Source organism: Patella vulgata, chromosome 5 (assembly GCF_932274485.2).
Source record: "Patella vulgata chromosome 5, xgPatVulg1.2, whole genome shotgun sequence".
In the NCBI taxonomy this organism is placed as follows: domain Eukaryota; kingdom Metazoa; phylum Mollusca; class Gastropoda; family Patellidae; genus Patella; species Patella vulgata.
The window spans coordinates 9,363,779-9,384,134 of record NC_065883.2 but is presented as its reverse complement, the minus strand read 5'-3'; the positions used below and the strand labels follow the sequence as shown (position 1 = coordinate 9,384,134).

The window sequence follows — 20,356 nt, the reverse complement described above, 5'->3', positions numbered from 1 at the left end:
AATGACGGTGGACTGTTAATTATCAAGTGGTTCATAACATTTGAAATTAGAGTAAAAACGGAAACGATTGAATGTAAATCAGTACATATACATTCATATTACATTATATATACGTTACGACCCATTTGTGTCAATAGAGACTTTTGACAGGTGGAATTTTCCCCATCCGTATAACGTATCCGTATCGTCACGTGATACGCTGCGTTAATTTAGTTTTAGAGTTTTGGCAGATTTTCGCGCCGTCTACGTATGGGTAGCTGATCTGAGCGTAGTTCTATTACAGCATGATGGCAGTTATCTACCAAGATCAACATCCGCACTAGTCGAGTACGTAGCCTACAAATTCCCGAAGGGAGTGAAGTCGTTCGACAGTCGTTGAGTTATTTAAAGAAAAAATTAATGTCGAATCTTATTAAAAATATACCCCTTTTACAGATTTGCAAGGTCCCACCTCCCTAAATTTAGCACGTAGATCAACAAGCGTGCAGACAGACAGGAAAGATATGAAAATTCCGCGAAAAGCTCATCAAAAGTAATGATTAGATTCCAGTCTTTATCATGGTTAAAATCACACCAAATATACACCTTTGTGTTCTAGGATACTCATAGATTCATAAAAACGCTACGGCACAACATTTCAGCGTCTAAAAGTAGCAAAAAATACGATAAAAAGACGACGATGTTATACGGACCTTTTCCGTATGAAAACTGTTCGATACGTGCTGCCGTATCCGTGTGCCGTATCACGTATGAGAAATACACACGCATTGATGACGTCACACGCAAAATCGTTACGGATACGCAATACGGACCAGGAATGTACGCTTGCCAAAAGTCTCTAATTTCTAGGTCCCAAATATTAGCCATTTAGTTCCTTAAAGATTTTAGTAGAGTGGGGTGGTTTTCATAAAGTAACAGAACCAAATTTGTAGACACTTGCACACGTAAAAGGGAAAGTCGTCAGAAAGGATGGGTGTAAGTTTTTGCCAATATGTGTGAAAAACAAGATATTGTAGGAAGTTGACAATGGAATGAAATGGGATTTAACATCCTACTTTTCTGCTCCAAAAATGCTAATGAAGACGGAAAGGAATATGTTGACAATTTACACTTCAGAAGTGAAAGGCATCAGAAAGAGAGTTGTCTATTGCCTGGTTTTCACATGGGCTACAAATACCACGAATAGTGCCGAATCGAAATTAATCAAAATTCATGGCGAATCGGAATTTGTTTTAAAAATTCGCAGAGAACCGGGAGTAGCTACGAAGCACTTAGGAATATTGTACGAAAGAGTTACCACAATTCGTGGGTAATCGGGTGAAAAATATGTCGAATGTTTTCGATAAATTATGCAAGAGCAAAATCTGCCTATTGCATGTCTTTCTTTAAGCCTTAAATGTTTTTTAAATTACTAATTAGACATTAATTAACTTATCAAGACCATAATCAACTCTTGATGCCATCACTAGCCTGCGATATTTAATGGAGGGAAGGTACAATGTAAAAACGTAAATGCTAGTTTCTGGGATTAAGGGGGCGTGGAAATTTGAAGGGATTTCTCTTGATCCGACCCTTCCCCCTTTTAAATGAATCGCAAATACAAGCGTATCATATTAATCAAAGACAAATCACACGTTAGTCTCGAATGACCTAGTTTGTGTTCAGTAAACGTTAAACCCCATTTATGTCCGTCTTCATTAACCTGGGGGAAGGGGCAGGGGGCGAACGGTTAGCGCGTGAGTGGCATCATAAGGTCTGTCATTGTGTCAACTGGCGTGGTTTCGATTCCCCGGTTGTACGTGACAAGGAGTAGGGTCGCCTGTCCATCCTCATGGGTATTCTCCGGATCCCCCGGTTTCCACCCACTTCTACAGACCTTTACGCACAAGCGAATTATTGAAATAAAATTGAACCATATTTGTTAGTCCCAAAATGAATTAGTTTGTGTCGAGGGGACGTTAACCATCCCTCTCTCTCTCTCTCTCTCTCTCTCTCTCTCTATCTCGATGTACGGAGACTTAGGAACTGAAAACGAATCCACGTTAGTATTTGGTGTAAAAATGACCGATTCTCCCCTTCTAAAGGTCATAATGTTCAAGCTGCATCATACGTTAGCCTCGAATCACCTAATGTATGTTCAGTAGATTTTAAAGTCCATCCCCGTCTCTCTCTCACATTAAAAGTTCGCAAACCAATATTGATGCGACGATTCATTAAATAGCCGTGTCTATAGGGAATGAACTTGTGTTACAAACTAATATTAAAATTAAATATAATTTCGTGATTGCAACAAGTATATACATATTGATTATTGGGTTTCAAATTGTTTTCACGTTTTTCACACTTTTAACAAACTCCTCGACCTAAATCTATATATGTAAGTTTTTAATCTAAGTTTTGTGCCCGGATGCTTGGGAGACCCGACAATGAAGTATAAACATCCCAAGTAAGTGTTAACAAATGTAAAAAAATGAAAATAAATATTATGGATTTCAGTATATAGCAAATTAATATTGTTTTCAATGACGGACAAAATATTAGATACAATATGTATTTAATGATGAACAATTTATATTAGATACATTGTATATTTAATAATGAAAACAATATTATATACGTAATGATGAACAATATATTGCACACATTGTATATTAAATGATAAACAATATATTACACACATTGTATATTAAATGATGAACAATATATTACACACATTGTATATTAAATGATGAACAATATATTACACACATTGTATATTAAATGATGAACAATATATTACACACATTGTATATTAAATGATGAACAATATATTACGCACATTGTATATTAAATGATGAACAATATATTACACACATTGTATATTAAATGATGAACAATATATTACGCACATTGTATATTAAATGATGAACAATATATTACACACATTGTATATTAAATGATGAACAATATATTACATTGTATATTAAATGATGAACAATATATTACATTGTATATTTAACCATGAACAATATATTTAATGATGAACAATATATTACGCACATATTATATTTAAAGGGTCATTATGTAAGATTTAGTTTAAGAGCTGGTGGTTCTCGCTATAATAGTTAAAAAATAGATAATAAAAACAGAATATGGTGCAAATTTCAGTCAAGTTCCTTCAATCTGAAACGAGATGTTAGCGATTCCTTTTTAGACAAGCCTCGGTCATCATTACCACCGTGGTACGATAATAAAAAAAGTCTCGATTGTCCATTTTTACGTTTAATTATCCATCACAAAATGTTTTCGAATCCATTAAATATCGCAGGCTAACTATGGCATCGAAAATTGATTATAGTCTTGTCATGTTAATAAATATCGAATTAATAGTTAATATAACATTTAAGATTTAAAGAAAGACCTGCAATAGGCAGATTTAGCTCTTGCATAATGTATGTTTAATAATGAACAATATATTACATACACATTGTATATATTTAATGGTGAAAAATATTTTTCATATACATGACACATTTGATGATGAACATTATATAACATAATGAACCATAAATTACATACAATGTATATTTAATCATACATAAATAATTGTTCCCGGGTCAAACCGGTTTCTCTGGATTTTTCAATCTGGTCTCCCCTTGTCAGGGGTACAGGACGGTGGGCGTAACAAGGAACAGCGTAGACGAACTCTTGACTGTTGGAATTGTATGTCCGGGCTAAATATCTCACACAGCACACTGTATTATGGAAAATATGCCGGTCTACATGTCCCGGTCCTTCGATTCGACAAGTGTCTGACAAACACAGATGCTAAAACTTACAATGCGAACGCAAAAACATACACCCAACCTTTCTGATGACTTTCCCTTTTACTTGTGCAAATGTCTGTACAAATTTGGTTCTATTACTTTATGATAACCACCCCCACTCTACTAAAATCTAAACACAGCGTTAAACAATAATAATTTCATAAATATCTTAGTGAAATGAAATGAATTAGGGTTTAATGTCCCACTGTTCTACTAATGAAGACGGGCATACGCCATACAGTGTGCTATGAGGGAAATGTTGCCTACTCTTATATCGAATTCCAACTGTCAAGGGATCTTTAGGTGCACGCCAATGTGTACACGGGACCTCGGTTTTTCGCCCTATCCGGACGACTAGACAGCTGCTGTCCTTGTCAGGTCTTCCATCTTGCATCACTGACAAGTGGGGACCACGCCGGAAAGTCTGGATGAACTTTCTCGGCCAATGCAGGGATCGAACATAAATATCTTAGTATTAGGGATGAAAAATTTAGAATCAACCCCACTCAATAACTTTGTATTAGGGGTGATAAATTAGAATTAACTCGACTCAATATCAGTGAAGTCTGTGTCACTACAGGCCCGGGACTATACAACGCAGTAGACGCTTACGGCTGGTCCCCGATCCATTCATTTGATTTGATATTTGTTTATTTGGTGCAATGTCTATTTTCTGTCTTGTCCGCAGGTTTATCTTGTAGATGTTTGTTTTGCGTGCAGCGCGGTCCTCCTGCACTTATTATTAGTATTAGGGATGAAAAATTAAGAATGAACCCCTCTCAATATCTTAGTATTAGGGGCGAAAAATTAAGAATCAACTCCACTCAATATTTTAGTATTCGGATGTAAAATTAAGAATGAACTCCTCTCAATATCTTTGTATTAGGGGTGGAAATTGAACTCCTCTCAATAGCTTTGTATTAGGGGTGAAAAATTAAGAACCCCCACCCTACTAAAATCTTAAGGCAGAGTAAACAATGCTAATTTTATAAATATCTTTGTATTAGGGGTGACAAATTAGAATCAACTCCACTCAACATCTTAGTATTAAGGATGGGAAATTAAGAATGAACTCCACTCAATATCTTTGTATTAGGCGTGAAAAATTAAATGAACTCCTCTCAATTGTTAAACAAAAGAAACAATGACGTTTTAAAATTAACAGAAAAAAAGGTGATTTGGAAACAAAGAGATGACACCCCTCTCAAATGTTAGACAAACGAAACAATGGCGTTTTAAAATTAACAGAAAAAAAGGTGATTTGGAAACAAAGAGATGACAACTGTAATAAATCTGGGGCCAAGGTCTTACGTTAAGTGTTAAGATGGTTGTATTTATCACTTTGTTTTAAACTATTGTGTTTGTTAAATGGATGTATTTGGATTTATCGCGTCTTTTATGTATTAGTTTAATCGTGGGTAAATGTGTGGTTCAACTACTGTAGTGTCTTAGTTGACAGACTGGCCACACCGGAACGTGTCGTTCAACTCATCAACACAGCTTGTCAATAAACCCCAATCCATATACAATTTATACCGCCAGTAATTTCAACTCAAAAGGTCATTACCGAAGAGAGGGTTGTTTTTAACAGCAGCTGTGAGATTTAAGTTGTGATTATTCGGTTTTTCCCTTCTCTCACACTGCAGTCAAAACTAAACATCATTGACACATCAGGCGCACTTCGTACGCAAAGTTAAAATGTCGTCGGGAAAGAGTTCGTCTGTGTATGTCATCTCGGCTATTATAGCAGCTATTGCTCTTGGAGCGGGTTTTGTTCTTGGATATCTACTTAGACCTCATATAGCTTCGGATATCACGGATACGAATCTTCCCCATGATGGCGGGACTATTGTTGATCCCCATGGAAACTATAGTTTCTCCAGTATGGAATCTTGTGGAGAATCGACTAAAGATGATCCAGATATGAACAGGTAGGTTTACTTTTGCTTCCTGTTTGGCGAAAAGACCCACGATAGACTGAGTCATTAATATACTTGATAATCTCATCTCTATCGGTAGTCACGGCTGTACGGTGAGTTTGGCACTGGTTCAATAACCCAGAACGTCTAAGGTTCAAGCCCGGTATCACCGAGAAAGGTCTTCGGGACTTCCTAGTCTGGTTTTTGAGTGGTCCAGGATGTAAGACGTGGCAAGATAAAGCGTCCAGTTTTTCAGATGGGGCGAAAAATCGCGGTCTTGTGTAAACCATTAGTAGTACGTTAAAGATCTCCTGATAATTGACAATCGGCCGAACACTACTTGGCGTATGGTCGTATGGTGCAGAACAGTAAAGTACTAGACCCATTTCACTTTTGTTTCTTTTTATTAAAAGATCCCTGCACAGACTCTTTTCCATCACCACTGTTTTACGATTTCTCCCACTGCTAAAGCTCCTGCCCTCTCTCTCTCTCTCTCTGCTAAAGCCCCCTATCTCCACCCCCTCTCCCTCTGTCTCTCTCTCGTTATAAGAGTACAGAAGACATACTTTTTTCGTGTTAAGTGCAGATTTGAAACCGTGAACAAACTTGGCACCTGTATACACCTGTGTTTAATATTTACCTGTGGAAGTTGATCACTCTCTTGTTGATATTTTATCTTATTTTGAGGCTCACCATTTCTTTCTTCTCACACAAAAAGGCAACAAAAGAGTCATTACGTTAGCTTAGTGGCGTTCCTAAATAAACGGAGAGTGGTATCAGTTCCATGGTGATGATTTAGTTTGGAGCCAAGATTCTCTCGAGAATTTCCAGCCTGTGTTCCCCGTGGTGCAGGGTGGTGGGTCTAAAGGCATCCTGTCATTCCGGCTGTTTTATAAAACGAGGCCTTAAAGATACATTATGTAAGATTTACAAAAAGAGCTGACCATTCATGTTATAATAGCTCAAAAATAGATAATGTAAAATGAAAATATTGAAAATTTCATTCAAATTACTTCAATGTGAGCCAAGTTATCACCGTTTGTAATTTTGACAAGATGTGTGCATTATGGCAACCAGGGAACTGGTATATTCGAGACTTAGCCTCGCTTTCCCATTTTTAAATTAAATTTTTAGATGGCGAACCGTTCTAATCTAGTCAAAATCTCGAGTATCCAATGCCATCGAGAGTTGATTATGGTCTTGTGTTGTTATTATGTCTAATTAATAATTTATATAACATTTAAGACCCAAAGAAAGACCTGCAATAGGCAGATTTAGCTCTTGCATAATGTATGTTTAAGTAAGAGTAAGAGTAGGCCGTAGCACCGCGGCCATGACATAATCTTTGCTCCTTTTCATTATCCCGATTGATGCAGAGAAGCAAGACGTTAAACCCCATTTCATACTGTAACATGGACGGGAAATCTTCCTTTGTTCATTCCGTTGAATAAGCAGATTGTTTTCCTTCTAGTAGATTGGGTGGAGCTTATCCGTGCAATAACTCGACATGTTCAATGTTATTGCACTCTTTTGCTCGTTTACACTAGTTTTAGTAGAAATCATATAGAGAAGTTGGGTGGGTTTTCTGTGCAATAACAACAAGCATGTTAAGCAGGTGTCAATGTTACAAGTCATTGATAGCACGCTTCATTCGTTAACAGGTTTAACATCTCGACCTGCAGTTTCGATGTTTAAACCTGTTAACTCTTGAAAGCCGTGTCATAAATATAACTTATTTTAGTTATTCTGCCCCTTGTCTAATGTTATTTCAATTTGTGTATATTTCAGATATTTAGCTAACTGTCAATCAGATGTCTGTCAAGCCCATTCCTGTTATATCCCTCAACCATCACAATATGTGGTGTATCATGTTGATACTCACAGTATAGTGATAGATGGTAAATTAGATGAACAGGCCTGGAGGGAAGTATCATGGTCAGCACCGTTTGTTGGTACGTAGTTAAAACTATATTATATCTCACTGAAAATTCCAACCTCGTGGGTTTTCTCCGGATCCCCCGGGTTCCCCCACTGCTAAAGACCCCTTAATGACCTAGTTTGTGTCGAGTAGACGTTAAACCCTCTCATTGAAAATCTTGTAAAAATGGGAGCCACATTGGCCCACCGTAATCCACTGGCTGGCGAACCAGGAAAGGTACTATCTAAGTAATCAAGTGAGACGCTGTCTCACGGACCGAGTAAGATGTTGTCTCACTAACCGAGTAAGACTCTGTTTCACTAACCGAGTAAGACGCTGTCTCACTAATCAAGTGAGACGCTGTCTCACTAATCGAGTAAGGCGCTGTATCACTAACCGAGTAAGATGTTGTCTCACTAACCAAGTGAGGCGCGTCCACGACTCCACACTGAGAACGATACTGTTTCACTAATCGAGTAAGACGCTGGCTCACTAACCAGGCGGTACGGGGTTCGATCACCGTGTAGGAGGTCCAGAAGTCCCTCCTCCCAGGATTTTTCAGCGTGTCTTCTCCTTGTCAGTGGTAGGGGACGGAGTACCTGGCAAACTACAGTGTCTAGTCTTTCGGGTGGGACGAAAAACCGATGTCCCGCTTACACTTTGGCTTTTACTTAAAATAAATCTTGACAGTTTGCATTCGTTTAAAAGAAGGCGGAAACGCCATCGTTCAGACACAATTTCTCTCAGAGCAAACACTGCACATGGTATATACGTTAAACCCAATTTCATTTCAATTCGTTTATGTTAAAAATGTTTAACCTTTACGAACAGAAAAAAAAAACGTTTAAAAATGTTAATAGTGTATAATTTATGTAAACAAACTATTGTTAGCCATTGTTAGTTTTATTTGCTTACTTACACAGATACTATTCTCACGTACACTCAAACATATTTTACACCACTGACGAAATATTTTATTCTCTTCTGTATTAACCATCACGTCATTGTTTCATAGGTTAAGTTCAGTGACGTAGCTAGAAGGGTATAGCAGGGTAGCAAGGGGAAGTTACCCCCCACCCCCGCCCAACCACTTTTTTGAAAATTTGTCTCTTTTTTAAGAATGTTTTATGTCTTTATTTCACTTTTCTCTTCAAGTCTTTTTTTTTTCGTAAATCGCACGGAAAACATTTCTGGACTCGTTAACTTATCCAACCTACCCCTCGCGTCTGAACTTAAAGAAAATCCCCACCCACCACAAAAAGAAAATATTATAAATTTTAAATTATACGGAACGTGTCAGTGTGCCCTTTGATGTGCGCGTCCCCCCTAACCCTAGAATATTGCTGCATTCATATTTAAATATACTCTAACGGACTCATCAAACTGCTAATCTACGCCCCGTAGCTGCGTAGTATTTTACTAGACAACTGGCTGATGGTACAATATTTTGTAAAAAGTAAATTGAAGCGGGAGCTGTCTCTCGTTCCTTTTGGAATAAGGTTATGCCCTCTCTAAGAAATGTATTCAAGAACCCTACGCGCAAGCGAATTATTGAAATAAAATTGAACCATATGTTAGTCCCGAAATGACCTAGTTTTGTCGAGTGGACTTTAAACTCTCTCTCCCTCTCTCTCTCAGAATTGTATTCAAGTGTACAGTTAATTAATGGTAATTTAGAAACTCTGTATTTTAGATATCAAGGGTGAAGGAGCACCTACGCCTCGTTATGAGACAAAGATGAAATTACGTTATGATGACGTGAATCTATATTTAGCATTCTATATGGAGGAACCGGATGTGTGGGCAAATATTACGAAACATGATGGTCCAGGTAAGTTAATGTAGGTGCGTGATAAAACGTCATCTGATCTCAGAACTATGACTTCCTTTTAATTCATTTAATTTATGATATGGCTTATAAAATACATGCTTATTTACTCTAAAGCAGGGGTGTCAAACACGTTTCGGTCCAGGGGCCACATGAAATGGAATTGTACATCAACTGGGGCGGAAATATACAAAAATATCAAGACAAAGAAAATTGATTTATTTAACTAAAATCGTTACATATTATAATGCAATACAATACTTTGAAATGGGCCAAATTAGCTATTTTTTTATATTTTACAATGAAATCTTTTATAAACAACCACAAAAACATTGCTAGTTTCTAATAATTATCAGCACGTCAGTTTGTTGAAATTTGTTCCGCGGGCCACATTCAAACCCTTGCCGGGCCGAACCTGGCACGTGTTTGATACCCCTGCTCCTCTAAAGTTATGCCAATCCAACGATTGATAGTAGCCCATGTCTGCCACATACTCCGGTCAAAAGTCAAAACCTAGTAACTCATTTTTTTTTATCAAAATTGAGTTAGGACCAAATTTGTAGTTACTAGGGTCTGTGCTTCCTGTTGTTGTACTAGATAATCCAATCTTTTGATTTTGTAAGCAGTTACACCCATGACACAACCTAGCAACTTCCTTCATTTGCCTAGTATGCCACAGAAAAACCTAATAACTGAATAGTCAAATCAATGGATAAGCTTGGGTTTAAATAATATTCATTCATTACGTTTTCCTTCGTTTTCTCAAAATAAGAAAAATGTGAGTTACTAGGTGTTGCCTTTTGACGGGAGCATATGAATATAATATGTCACCCAGAATAAAACTAATATCTGGTTTTCTTTCTTGTTTAATAGTATATGGTGATAACAGTTTACAGGTAATGTGTGTGTTTTTATAAAAGGGAGAGAGAGAGAAATAGGGTTTAACGTCCATTCGTCACAAACTAGGTCATTTCTGGACTAACATATGATTTAATTTTATTTCAATAATTCGCTTGCGCGTAGGGTTCTTTAGCAGTGGGAGAACACCGGAGGGCCCGGGGAAAACCCACGAGGTTGTCACGTACAACTGGGATTCGAAACCACACCTGTTGATTCAATAACAGTCTTATGATACAGCGCGCACGTGCTAACCATTCGGTCATCCAACCCCCATTTTATAAAAGGACTATTTAAAGTTTTAGAACTATATCTGTCATAAAATACGATTAAATAACTAAAACAAACTTACTAGGTCCACATTGAAACAATAGAAATAATCAAAAACAAACGTCATTCATTAAAACTTCTGATTATTCAAAATGTATTAAAACATCATACATTCATTCATCATTTAATTTTCAGTCGTGGCGAATCCAGCCTCAACTGTTGAGGCAACTGATCTACACATTTTTTTACACTAAAATAAAACGAAACGAAAAATTAAAAATTAGTAAAATAAAATATTTTCAATAAATTAATGTTCATTCTACGACGACATATACCAATTCCGTCTTTGAGTGGCATTTAGGAATTGAAGAGTAACACAATGAACTTATATATGCAATGCAAATGAAATGAAAAGGAGTTTAACGTCCTACTGTTCTGCTCCGAACTGGACTAATGAAGACGGACATACGCCATACAGTATGCTACGAGGGAAATTTTACCCAGACAGCAACACTACAGCCTACTCTTATATCAAATTCCAGCTGCCAGGGGATCTTTTACGTGCACACCAATGTGTACACGGGACCTCGGTTTGTATGGAATGCCAATTGCTGATTAACATGCAACCTTTCAATTTTCTAAAGACACGAGTACCATCGTCGAAACACTGCATATTTATAAACCATTAATTGTTATTCCACTTATAAGTTTTTGTGTGTTATATCAATTCTACAACCATATTTACAAACACCCTTTATTTGTCTTTGTGTGATATTCTACATCGTCCACGAATCACATACGATCATGGAATGGAATTCATTTGTGCTTTCCCGTCTCTATAGTCCAGTCGGAGCAGAACAGTCGGACGTTAAAACCCATTTCATTTCATTTTATTTTCATTTGTGCTTGAAACATGTTGTATAGTCACGCCATATGTACTATACAGTATTGATTATTTTCGATATAAGGGGTCATTGTGTTGTGGTTTTTTTTAAGTTTTATGTTAATTTATTGAAAGACGTTATTCGTAGGGCTGGGTTAGGTTTACGGTAATCGTAATAATGATTAAAACGTGATTAAGTTTGTGTTTTAAAGTTTTATGTTAATTTATTTATGAAAGACGTTATTCGTAGGACTGGGTTAGGTTCACGGTAATCGTAATAATGACTAAAGTTTAGGGTTAAGGGCTAGGATAATCCTATATAATAAATACTGCATCTACCAGTTATGGGGATAAGGTAAGTGCTCATAAATACAGAATTTACGAAGTCATTTATATTCAAAAACACAGTATTTACTAAGAGGTCATTTATATTCATAAATACAGTATTTACGAGGTCATTTATATTCAAAAACCCAGCATTCACGAGGTCATTTATATTCATAAATACAGTATTTTACGAGGTCATTTATGTTCAAAAACCCAGTATTTACGAGGTCATTTATATTCAACAATACAGTATTTGCGAGGTCATTTATATTGAAAAACACAGTATTTACGAGGTCATTTATATTCAAAAACACAGTATTTACGAGGTAAGTTTTATTCGTAATCACTGGTTATAAATAACGCTGTCGTTTATTTGTTTTTTCCTTCAGATTCTGATTGACACAAAACAGAATAATCACAAGTAAGTATAATACCTGCTTATATCACAGGGGCCCAATAATCTACTGTAGAGTGGTTTTATCTAATATAAAGATACCCAGTAATCTACTGTTGTGTGGTTTGATTTAATATAAAGATTAGAGCCCCAAATCTACGCAACTAAATGACAGATATTATGATCTAAAGTACAACATCAGACCACTCGGTCATCCAACCCACTTCAGAGAAATACATCTTCAAAGATACTACAACACGAAGCTCCAGTTTAATTATAGCATAGTATAGGAGTTATTTGATTCGTTTAACACGCTTGTTAATTATTTCATTGTATATGAGTTATTTGATTCGTGTATACGCTTGTAAGAAAAAAAAAGTTTTATTGTATCGGTTGTTTTTTTTTCTCTCTCTCACAGATATAAAGAAATAGTTATGAATGCTTTAGGAACAGTCTCTGATATCATGATGACAAAGGTAATAAAATGTTTTCAGTAGCAGGCCGTTACAGCTCTGGTTAAGTCAACATAGGACGAAGAATCAAATGTTTAAGATTTAATCTTTAGACAGAGAAATTTTATTAACAAAATATGTCCTATTATTATGAAGTTGAGTACAATCTGATTAAAATACAGATCTATATTTCGTTTCGTTTTTTTTTACACTTTCCATGGCCTTTACTACTTGAAGACCTGACCAGTTGTTTTAGAAGGTCGCGTCAGTGGTCATACAAGTGGCTTTTGACCCTATGACGCCAGGCATTTGATTAACCAATCAGCATTGGTGTTTCTAGTGGATTACCCACGCCAAAAGCTCGTCGTAACAGGCCGTTTCATTGGCTAATCCCTCACATGTCAGAACACGTTAATGATAACAACTTTTCCAGATTGCAGTGTAGTAAAGACAAATAAAGCGAAATTTTGAACTATAAAAATGGAAACGAAATAGAAGCTGTAGAGTAAAATTTATGATAAAGTTCAGTAAAATTCAATATATATTTTATAAAAGTTTGATGAAATTTAGAACATTATGCATCCAATATAGCATGAAGAAACATGAGGCAATCGCTAAACCTTAACCCAGATACTGTATTTCTTTTCAGCCTTATATTGATGATGGAGAACAGCAGATTATTTGGGAGAGTGATGTCAAAAGGTCAATCTATATAGATGGATCTATAAATGACCCAAACAAACCAAGTAATATAAAATTAGTCTTTCTGGTTTCCTATGTTCTTTGGTGAAAATCCTTTGTTTAGTATTGTTTTAACGTGGTTTGTTAATCCCGAAATGGGATTTTTCCATTGACATAATGATTGTCCAGAATTGGGCTACATTCTAGTGTCATATTGAAAATCCCTAAACTCGGCCACGTTTTAGCGACATAGTAAAATGGAACTACATTCTAGCGAGATTATGATTATCCGAAAAGGGGGCTACTATCTACTGGGCTTTTTTTTCCAGTGACATAATGCATATCCCGAAATCGAGCTACATTATCCGCAAAAACGGGGCTACTAATCTAGCCACATAACGAATATTTCGAAAGGAGGCTACATCGTAGCTACATAATAATTATTACGAACTGAAACTTTCAGCCATTGCATATGACATGATAATGTCATCAGATATTCATGTCGAGAATTCCTATATTACCGTGAACAGGAAGAATATAATGACATCCAGTAAAATATAGCGTTCATAAATAATAATCATTTAGAGGCATTTAGTAACTGGGTAGAGCAATAAACTATAACACATACTTATGGAAGAACAATTACTGATTTATTTAGACAACGTTTCGAAGAGTATTCTCTCGAGGTTTTACGCAAGTACAGTAATAAATAATTTTTCAATACTTTTAAAATAATAACAAGTTTTTCTTCCTATTACCAGGTACGTTTTGGACAGTAGAAATGGCGATACCGTTCAAATCGTTATTTTTTGGTGTAAAACATAAACACTCGGTACCTTCTGATCGAGACACATGGCGAGCCAACTTTGTCAGGTAATATGACTTTCTTTACAATTCTTGTTTTTAGTCCGTTCCTTGTATAATGATAAAATGTAGTCTCTGACGTCCAGGGATATGCTTGCACGTAACCCCAACGTCAGATTCCCGAACCATGGTGTGGCGGATTAGTGTATATGTCGCTGAATTTTCGAGCCTGATTCACGTAGCACACTGCATGACGTATACTCGCCCCCATTTGACCGGACGTTTAAGCCCATTTCATTTCATTTCCTTCAGATTCCAAATATGAGTCTTTTGGCGCTCTACCACTCAAGCCTTTGAACTTAACATAGCATTTGAATTGGGTAAAAAATGAAATTATCGATTTGATTGTTTTCTTAGCATTTGAATTGGTTAAAAAAATGAAATTATTGATCTGATTGCTTTCTTTGTGTTGATTTGTTTGTGTGAGACGACAATCTGTCTTCGTCTAACCTTTTACCTCCGTAAATACAGCTAACGTTGAGTCGCAACAGTTAATTTTTTAAGCCAAACATGAAACTATATTTAGTGAAAAAAGAGAGTTCCGAACGAGGGGGGGGGGGGCAGCAGAGAGACACGTTGGTTGCTGGCTTTCTATTACGTCCAATGGAAAGGGCACCAAAGGCGTCCATTGGGGGGGGGGCGATTCTTTCCCCAATGGGCACCATTGGGCGCGCCGATTTTTACCATTAGAGGCAGCAGTCCCTCTTGACCCCCACCCTCTAGTTCGAATCCCTGCGTGGGTATCGAAGAACCTTGGGAATTTTCAAACAAGGTCCCCGTGTGTCATCGTGCTGCCTGCGGGGTTTAAAGAGAAATTGTTGCCTATTCGTTTGGGTGGGACGAACATCCTGACCCCCAACCTTGTACATATTGCAGTGTACGCAAAGAACCCTTGGCAGTTGGAATTCGATGAAAAGCTGGCGGAAACGCTACTGTTCGGGCAAAATTTCCCATCCGAACGAACAAACAATGTTCCTTGCCAGGCCGTTTATAATGCACCACTCATTAGTGTAAAACGCAGAGGAACCTTGTCGCCGCCAACAACAGATTGAACGCGTTAGTGGTAGTTGTATTTTTTAAATATGTAATAGGGATCAGGTTTAAGACAACGGCCCAAAACCAGCGTATTCCAGACTCGAATCCGACGTCGTCCAAGAAGAAGGATTAAACATTGTTATTAAATTAAAAAATTAAAAACACTTTTACTAGATTTAATTTTGTAATAAGTTATTGTGTATTTCTAGGGTTGAATACGAAGTCATCACAAATAATGGACGATACGAAAAGGTAAGTGTACGTCAATCCCCATCTAAAATCAAAGAATTAATATATGGAACAAATACACTAGGTACAATTTTATGGATACACAATTACTGAGTTTAATACTAAGCGACATTTCGACGAGGATACCCTTGTCTTTATCAAGCAAATGGTTTCGATTTCCCGGTTGTACGTGAAAACGAGTAGGGTCGCCTGTCCGACCTCGTGGGTTTTCTCTAGGTCCCCCGGTTTCCTCCTACTGGTAAAGACTTCTACGCGCGAGCTAAATTAGTGAAATGAAATTGAACTATAGGTTAGTCCCGAAATGACATAGTTTGTGTCGAGTGTTTGTTAAATTGTGTCTTATAAATGTGCTTCTATATATTTACCAGAAAGCAGGAGCCGGCACAGATTTATGGCAATGGTATGCTAATGGTGTTATCAACAGTCATATACCTGATATGTATGTTATTATGTTATTAGGCTTTCTTTATTATACCGCGCCGAACAACGTTGGGTGGGAATCGTGGGGGGGGGGCTTTCTTTATTATACCACGCAAAACAACGCATCCAGGGTGATATCGTAGACAAACAATGTTGGGGAGAGGCTTTCTTTATTATACCACGCCGAGGGATGTTGAAATGGGACCCGTCTTTGTCTTGTATGGTTCTGTTTCGATTTAAGTATATATTATAAATTGGCCAAGAAACCTTTATTAAACATATCAACCTATTATAGTAGTCGTGCCTTAAGCTAATTAGAAAGTTCTCCGATTTAATAACTGTGATATTTCCATGGCAACAAATTTTACATTCATTTTGAATTTTTAATCTATTAATTTTGTATTTAGTGTCACATTCATATTAATAAGACTCTACTTTTGTTTTCGCGAACAGATGGGGATTGATACAGTTCAGAAAGCTTCCGGCCAACAGTACTGAATTCCAGATATCCAAATATTGGGTGGTATCAAATGCTCTATCTGAAATCTTCAGAGCAGAAAGGGTAAGTGCAGTTTGCGACTTGAAAGGTCTGTTTTATTTTCGACAGACAAAATATTGTATTAAGACGAACATGGGCCATAATAAAACCTGTACCCTTTTCAATACCAAACCAATTATAAGACTCACTGTTAGGATATTATGTGGTAATTTTCTTGAAAACACGATTTGAAATAATACGACTACTCCACGGTGGCTCAGTGAGTACGACGTTAACTCGCTAACCTGGAGGTCCCGTGTTTGATCCCTGCGTTGCCCGAGAAAGTTCATCGGGATTTTTCCGGCATGGATTCCACATGTCAGTGGTGTATGACGGAGGGCCTGGCAAGATAGGATGAACACCCGAGGTCGCATGTACACATAGGCGTGCACGTAAAAGAACCGTTGGCGGTTGGAATTCGATATAAGAGTAGGCCATAGCGCAGCTGTCCGGGCAAAATTCCCCTCATAGTAGTATATTCCCGTCTTCATTAGCCCAGTCGGAGTAGAACAGTAGGACGTTAAACCTCGTTACTTGTAATATAAGTAGGTCTACATTTGTTATTTTGTATTAGTTGTTATTTTGTATCAATTGTTATTTTGTATCAATTGTTATTTTATATCGTTTGGTTATTTTGTATCGATTGTTGTTTTGTATCGGTTGTTATTTTGTATCGGTTGTTATTTTGTATCAATTGTTGCTTTGTATCGGTTGTTATTTTGTATCCGGTACGTAAAAATTATCTCGGCATATCTGAGATTATTTACTGTTCTTATTTTGGCTTGGCTTTCTGGCTTCAATACTAAATAAAAAATACCTTTTAGCTGGCTCCTGACTTTAATAAACACTTTGTGTTCTTTTTTTTATTCAGGCTTATAAAGCAGTAACTGGCCGTTATACAGACCAACTAGATCTATTACATATCCCACCATACGTATTGTCTAAACAGTGCATTCAAAAAATAGACATCAAATTGGATTGGTCTGGATTTTTAGTCACAGTGACACCTGTTGACAGAACATTAAAACAAGGGCACATAAGAACGGATAGATTTACCTGGTATGGTGACGATAAAGATGAAGTATTTTAAATACATAAGGGGTGGTCAGCTTTTATTTAAATTAGAAATTTGGCGGTTCTTAAAGAAGCAGTCCCAGAATATATTTAAATTAGAAAATTGATGGCTCTTAAAGGGTCAGTCCCCAATTATTTTAAATTAGTAAATTAATGAATTAAAAACACTTATATGGATATACTACTTCTGAATTTATTAACATGCTACGTTTCAATACACATACAGATATCGTTATCAAGCAAATAATGATATATAACAAAAATGTGGTGCAATATATAGTTAACAAATTGGAAACCATAAGTAATAATATGGATAAACAATTACAAAGGGATTAACCTTAGATATTTGTACGAGACGAGACCAGGCTTATTTCGACGGCGCACCACAGGAAATGGAGTTGAGCTGATTCTAACACGTGGCTAGGTAATCTGGATAAATGACGTCAGATATAGAAATATATATATAAATATTTATATATTTCTAAGATGACAGACTTGGTCCCACGTCAAGACACGTACTCGCCTCCACTTCACTCCTTTCTGACTGCAGTCAGATTAGAGCCCTGACGTTAATCCAATCCAGTGACTGAACTATTCCTTGGGTCCAGTATTATTCACTATAACATATCTGGGACAGCTTCTTTAAGTCAGTTAAACGATTATGGGTGTATAAGTTGGATGCCATCATTCAAGAAAAGACAATTTACAATTATAGATGTGCTTCTCCTGATTTGTAAATATGTAAATAGAACAGATTAAATTATTTATTTATCTTTAATTTGGAACCCTCTGATATTATATGTAATTATTGTATTAAAAATAAAAGTAGAAAAACCCAAGATGGAACAAATCAAACCTTATGCTTCTTTCTGTTTTCTTCTTTTCGGTATCTGGAAATGTGATATAGGCATACCCCGTCCCGTGTTCGATACCCATGATTATTTACAGATACATAGGGCTATGAGTTGTTCTTGGGCTGTCCTCTGAATTAGTAGTTGAGCCGGTGTGAACCGGAAGTAGTACACCTCCGAAACTAACCGGAAGTAGTATATCTCTGAAACAAACCGGAAGTGGTAGTGCAACGCCTCTAGGGCAACACCAGGGTTTGGACCCAGTCTATCACACTGAGCCACCAATTGGTATTTAGGGACTATTATTTGATTGCTCCTTAAGGGTTGATGACAATTACAGTCCAAATCAAGGTGGAGTGTTGGATGGCTGAATGGTTAGCACGTTCGCGCTGTATCATAAGGCCTGTCATTGAGTCAACTGGCGTGGTTTCGAATCCCCGGTTGTACGTGACAAGGAGTAGGGTCGCCTGCCCCACCTCGTTGGTTTTCTCCAGGTCCTCCGGTTTCCTCCCACTGCTAAAGACCCCTATGCGCAAGCGAATTATTGAAATAAAATTAAACCATATGAGTCCCGAAATGACCTAGTTTGTGTCGAGTGAACGTTAAACCCCACCCGTCTCTCTCTCTCTCTCTCTCTCTCTCCAAATCAAGGTCTATAAAAATAGTCAATCGTATCAGTACAAAAGTCGGTTGACTCAACCAGGGGAACGTAATAAAGTAAAGTAGTAGCCGATGTGGAGCCACGGTAGCTAAGTGGGTAAGACGCCGAGAAAGTTCATCGGGAGTTTTGGACGTGGTTTCCCCTTGTCAGTGGTGCAGGAAGGAGGTATTGCCAAGGACAGCTGTCCCATGTAATAATAATAATAATAATAATGAAGTTTTATATAGCGTCTTCTCCATGTTGACACATGCTCAAAACGCTTTTTGTAATGGCTCTACTGGTAAAACTGTTGAAACAGGAAAGTCTTTAGTGCGGATTTAAATTGATTAAAAGTTTGTTGATTCTTGATCTGTTGTGGAAGTTCGTTCCATAATCTAGGACCAGCTGAACTGAAAGACCTATACCCATATGACTTCAAATTATATCTTGGAACAACTAGTGACTGTTTATTTTGAGAGCGAAGTGATCTAATAGGGTTGTAGTCATATAAGAGTTCAGATAAGTATTGAGGAGCTGCATTATTGCGACATTTATACACTAATGTTAGTATTTTGTATTTGACTCGCGCCTCAGCAGGTAACCAATGTAAAGAAGCCAGCACATTCTGGATGTGATCAAACTTATGTGTCCTTGTTACTATTCGGGCTGCAGTATTAAGAACCTTTTGGATCTTGGCTAGAAATGCTTGTGGGATTCCATAGAGTAAACTATTACAATAATCAATCCTTGATAAAATAAGTGATCTCACAAGTAGTTTACAAGCGTCAGCAGTGAGATAGTTTCTGATGTTGCATATACAGCGTAGATGATAGTAGCATGTACGGCATACCATATCAACCTGAGCGTCCATTGTCAGAGAAGGATCAAATATCTCTCCAAGGTTTCGAACATTTTTGGAGAAATTTATTTCTGAATTACCAATGGTGATTTTAAGATCAGGTAGTAACTTGAGTTGTTGTGATGAACCTACTAAAAGAGCCTCTGTTTTATCGTCGTTCAATTTTAGTTTGTTCGCTTTCATCCACTGTTTAACTGCCAGCGAACAGTCAGTAGTTTTTTGTAAGGCATTTCTGATTAGCATAGGACTAGACACACCAATGAGTTGAGTATCATCGGCGTAAGAGTAGTGCCTCTGATCATAGCCATCGATCACAGACCCTAAAGCGGTTGTATAAAGAACAAAGAAAATGGGTCCTAAACACTGCATACATAAGCGTGCACGTAAAAGATCCCTTGGCAGTTGGAATGCAATATAAGAGTAGTGCCGCTGTTCGGGCAAATTTTCCCTT

General features: G+C 37.1%; 1 protein-coding gene across 1 annotated transcript; it reads left to right on the top strand.

Moving 5' to 3' along the window:
- Positions 1 to 5,287: 5,287 nt before the first annotated feature.
- On the top strand, positions 5,288 to 18,410 carry LOC126822450 (uncharacterized). Its single transcript, XM_050551379.2, has 12 exons — positions 5,288 to 5,737; positions 7,514 to 7,677; positions 9,337 to 9,474; positions 10,345 to 10,367; positions 12,238 to 12,269; positions 12,661 to 12,718; positions 13,344 to 13,440; positions 14,137 to 14,248; positions 15,484 to 15,526; positions 15,892 to 15,962; positions 16,397 to 16,505; positions 17,353 to 18,410. The coding sequence occupies exons 1-12, from the start codon at positions 5,505 to 5,507 to the stop codon at positions 17,569 to 17,571; spliced, it is 1,299 nt and encodes a 432-aa protein (XP_050407336.2). The 5' UTR covers positions 5,288 to 5,504; the 3' UTR covers positions 17,572 to 18,410.
- Positions 18,411 to 20,356: the final 1,946 nt, after the last annotated feature.

What these genes read in the sequence shown, in the direction of transcription:
- LOC126822450 (XM_050551379.2), top strand. Translation starts at nt 5,505, where the DNA reads ATGTCGTCGGGAAAGAGTTCGTCTGTGTATGTCATCTCGGCTATTATA. An exon ending in CTGATATCATGATGACAAAG is followed by an intron (nt 12,719 to 13,343) that starts GTAATAAAATGT and finishes ATTTCTTTTCAG; the next exon opens with CCTTATATTGATGATGGAGA. An exon ending in AAATGACCCAAACAAACCAA is followed by an intron (nt 13,441 to 14,136) that starts GTAATATAAAAT and finishes TCCTATTACCAG; the next exon opens with GTACGTTTTGGACAGTAGAA.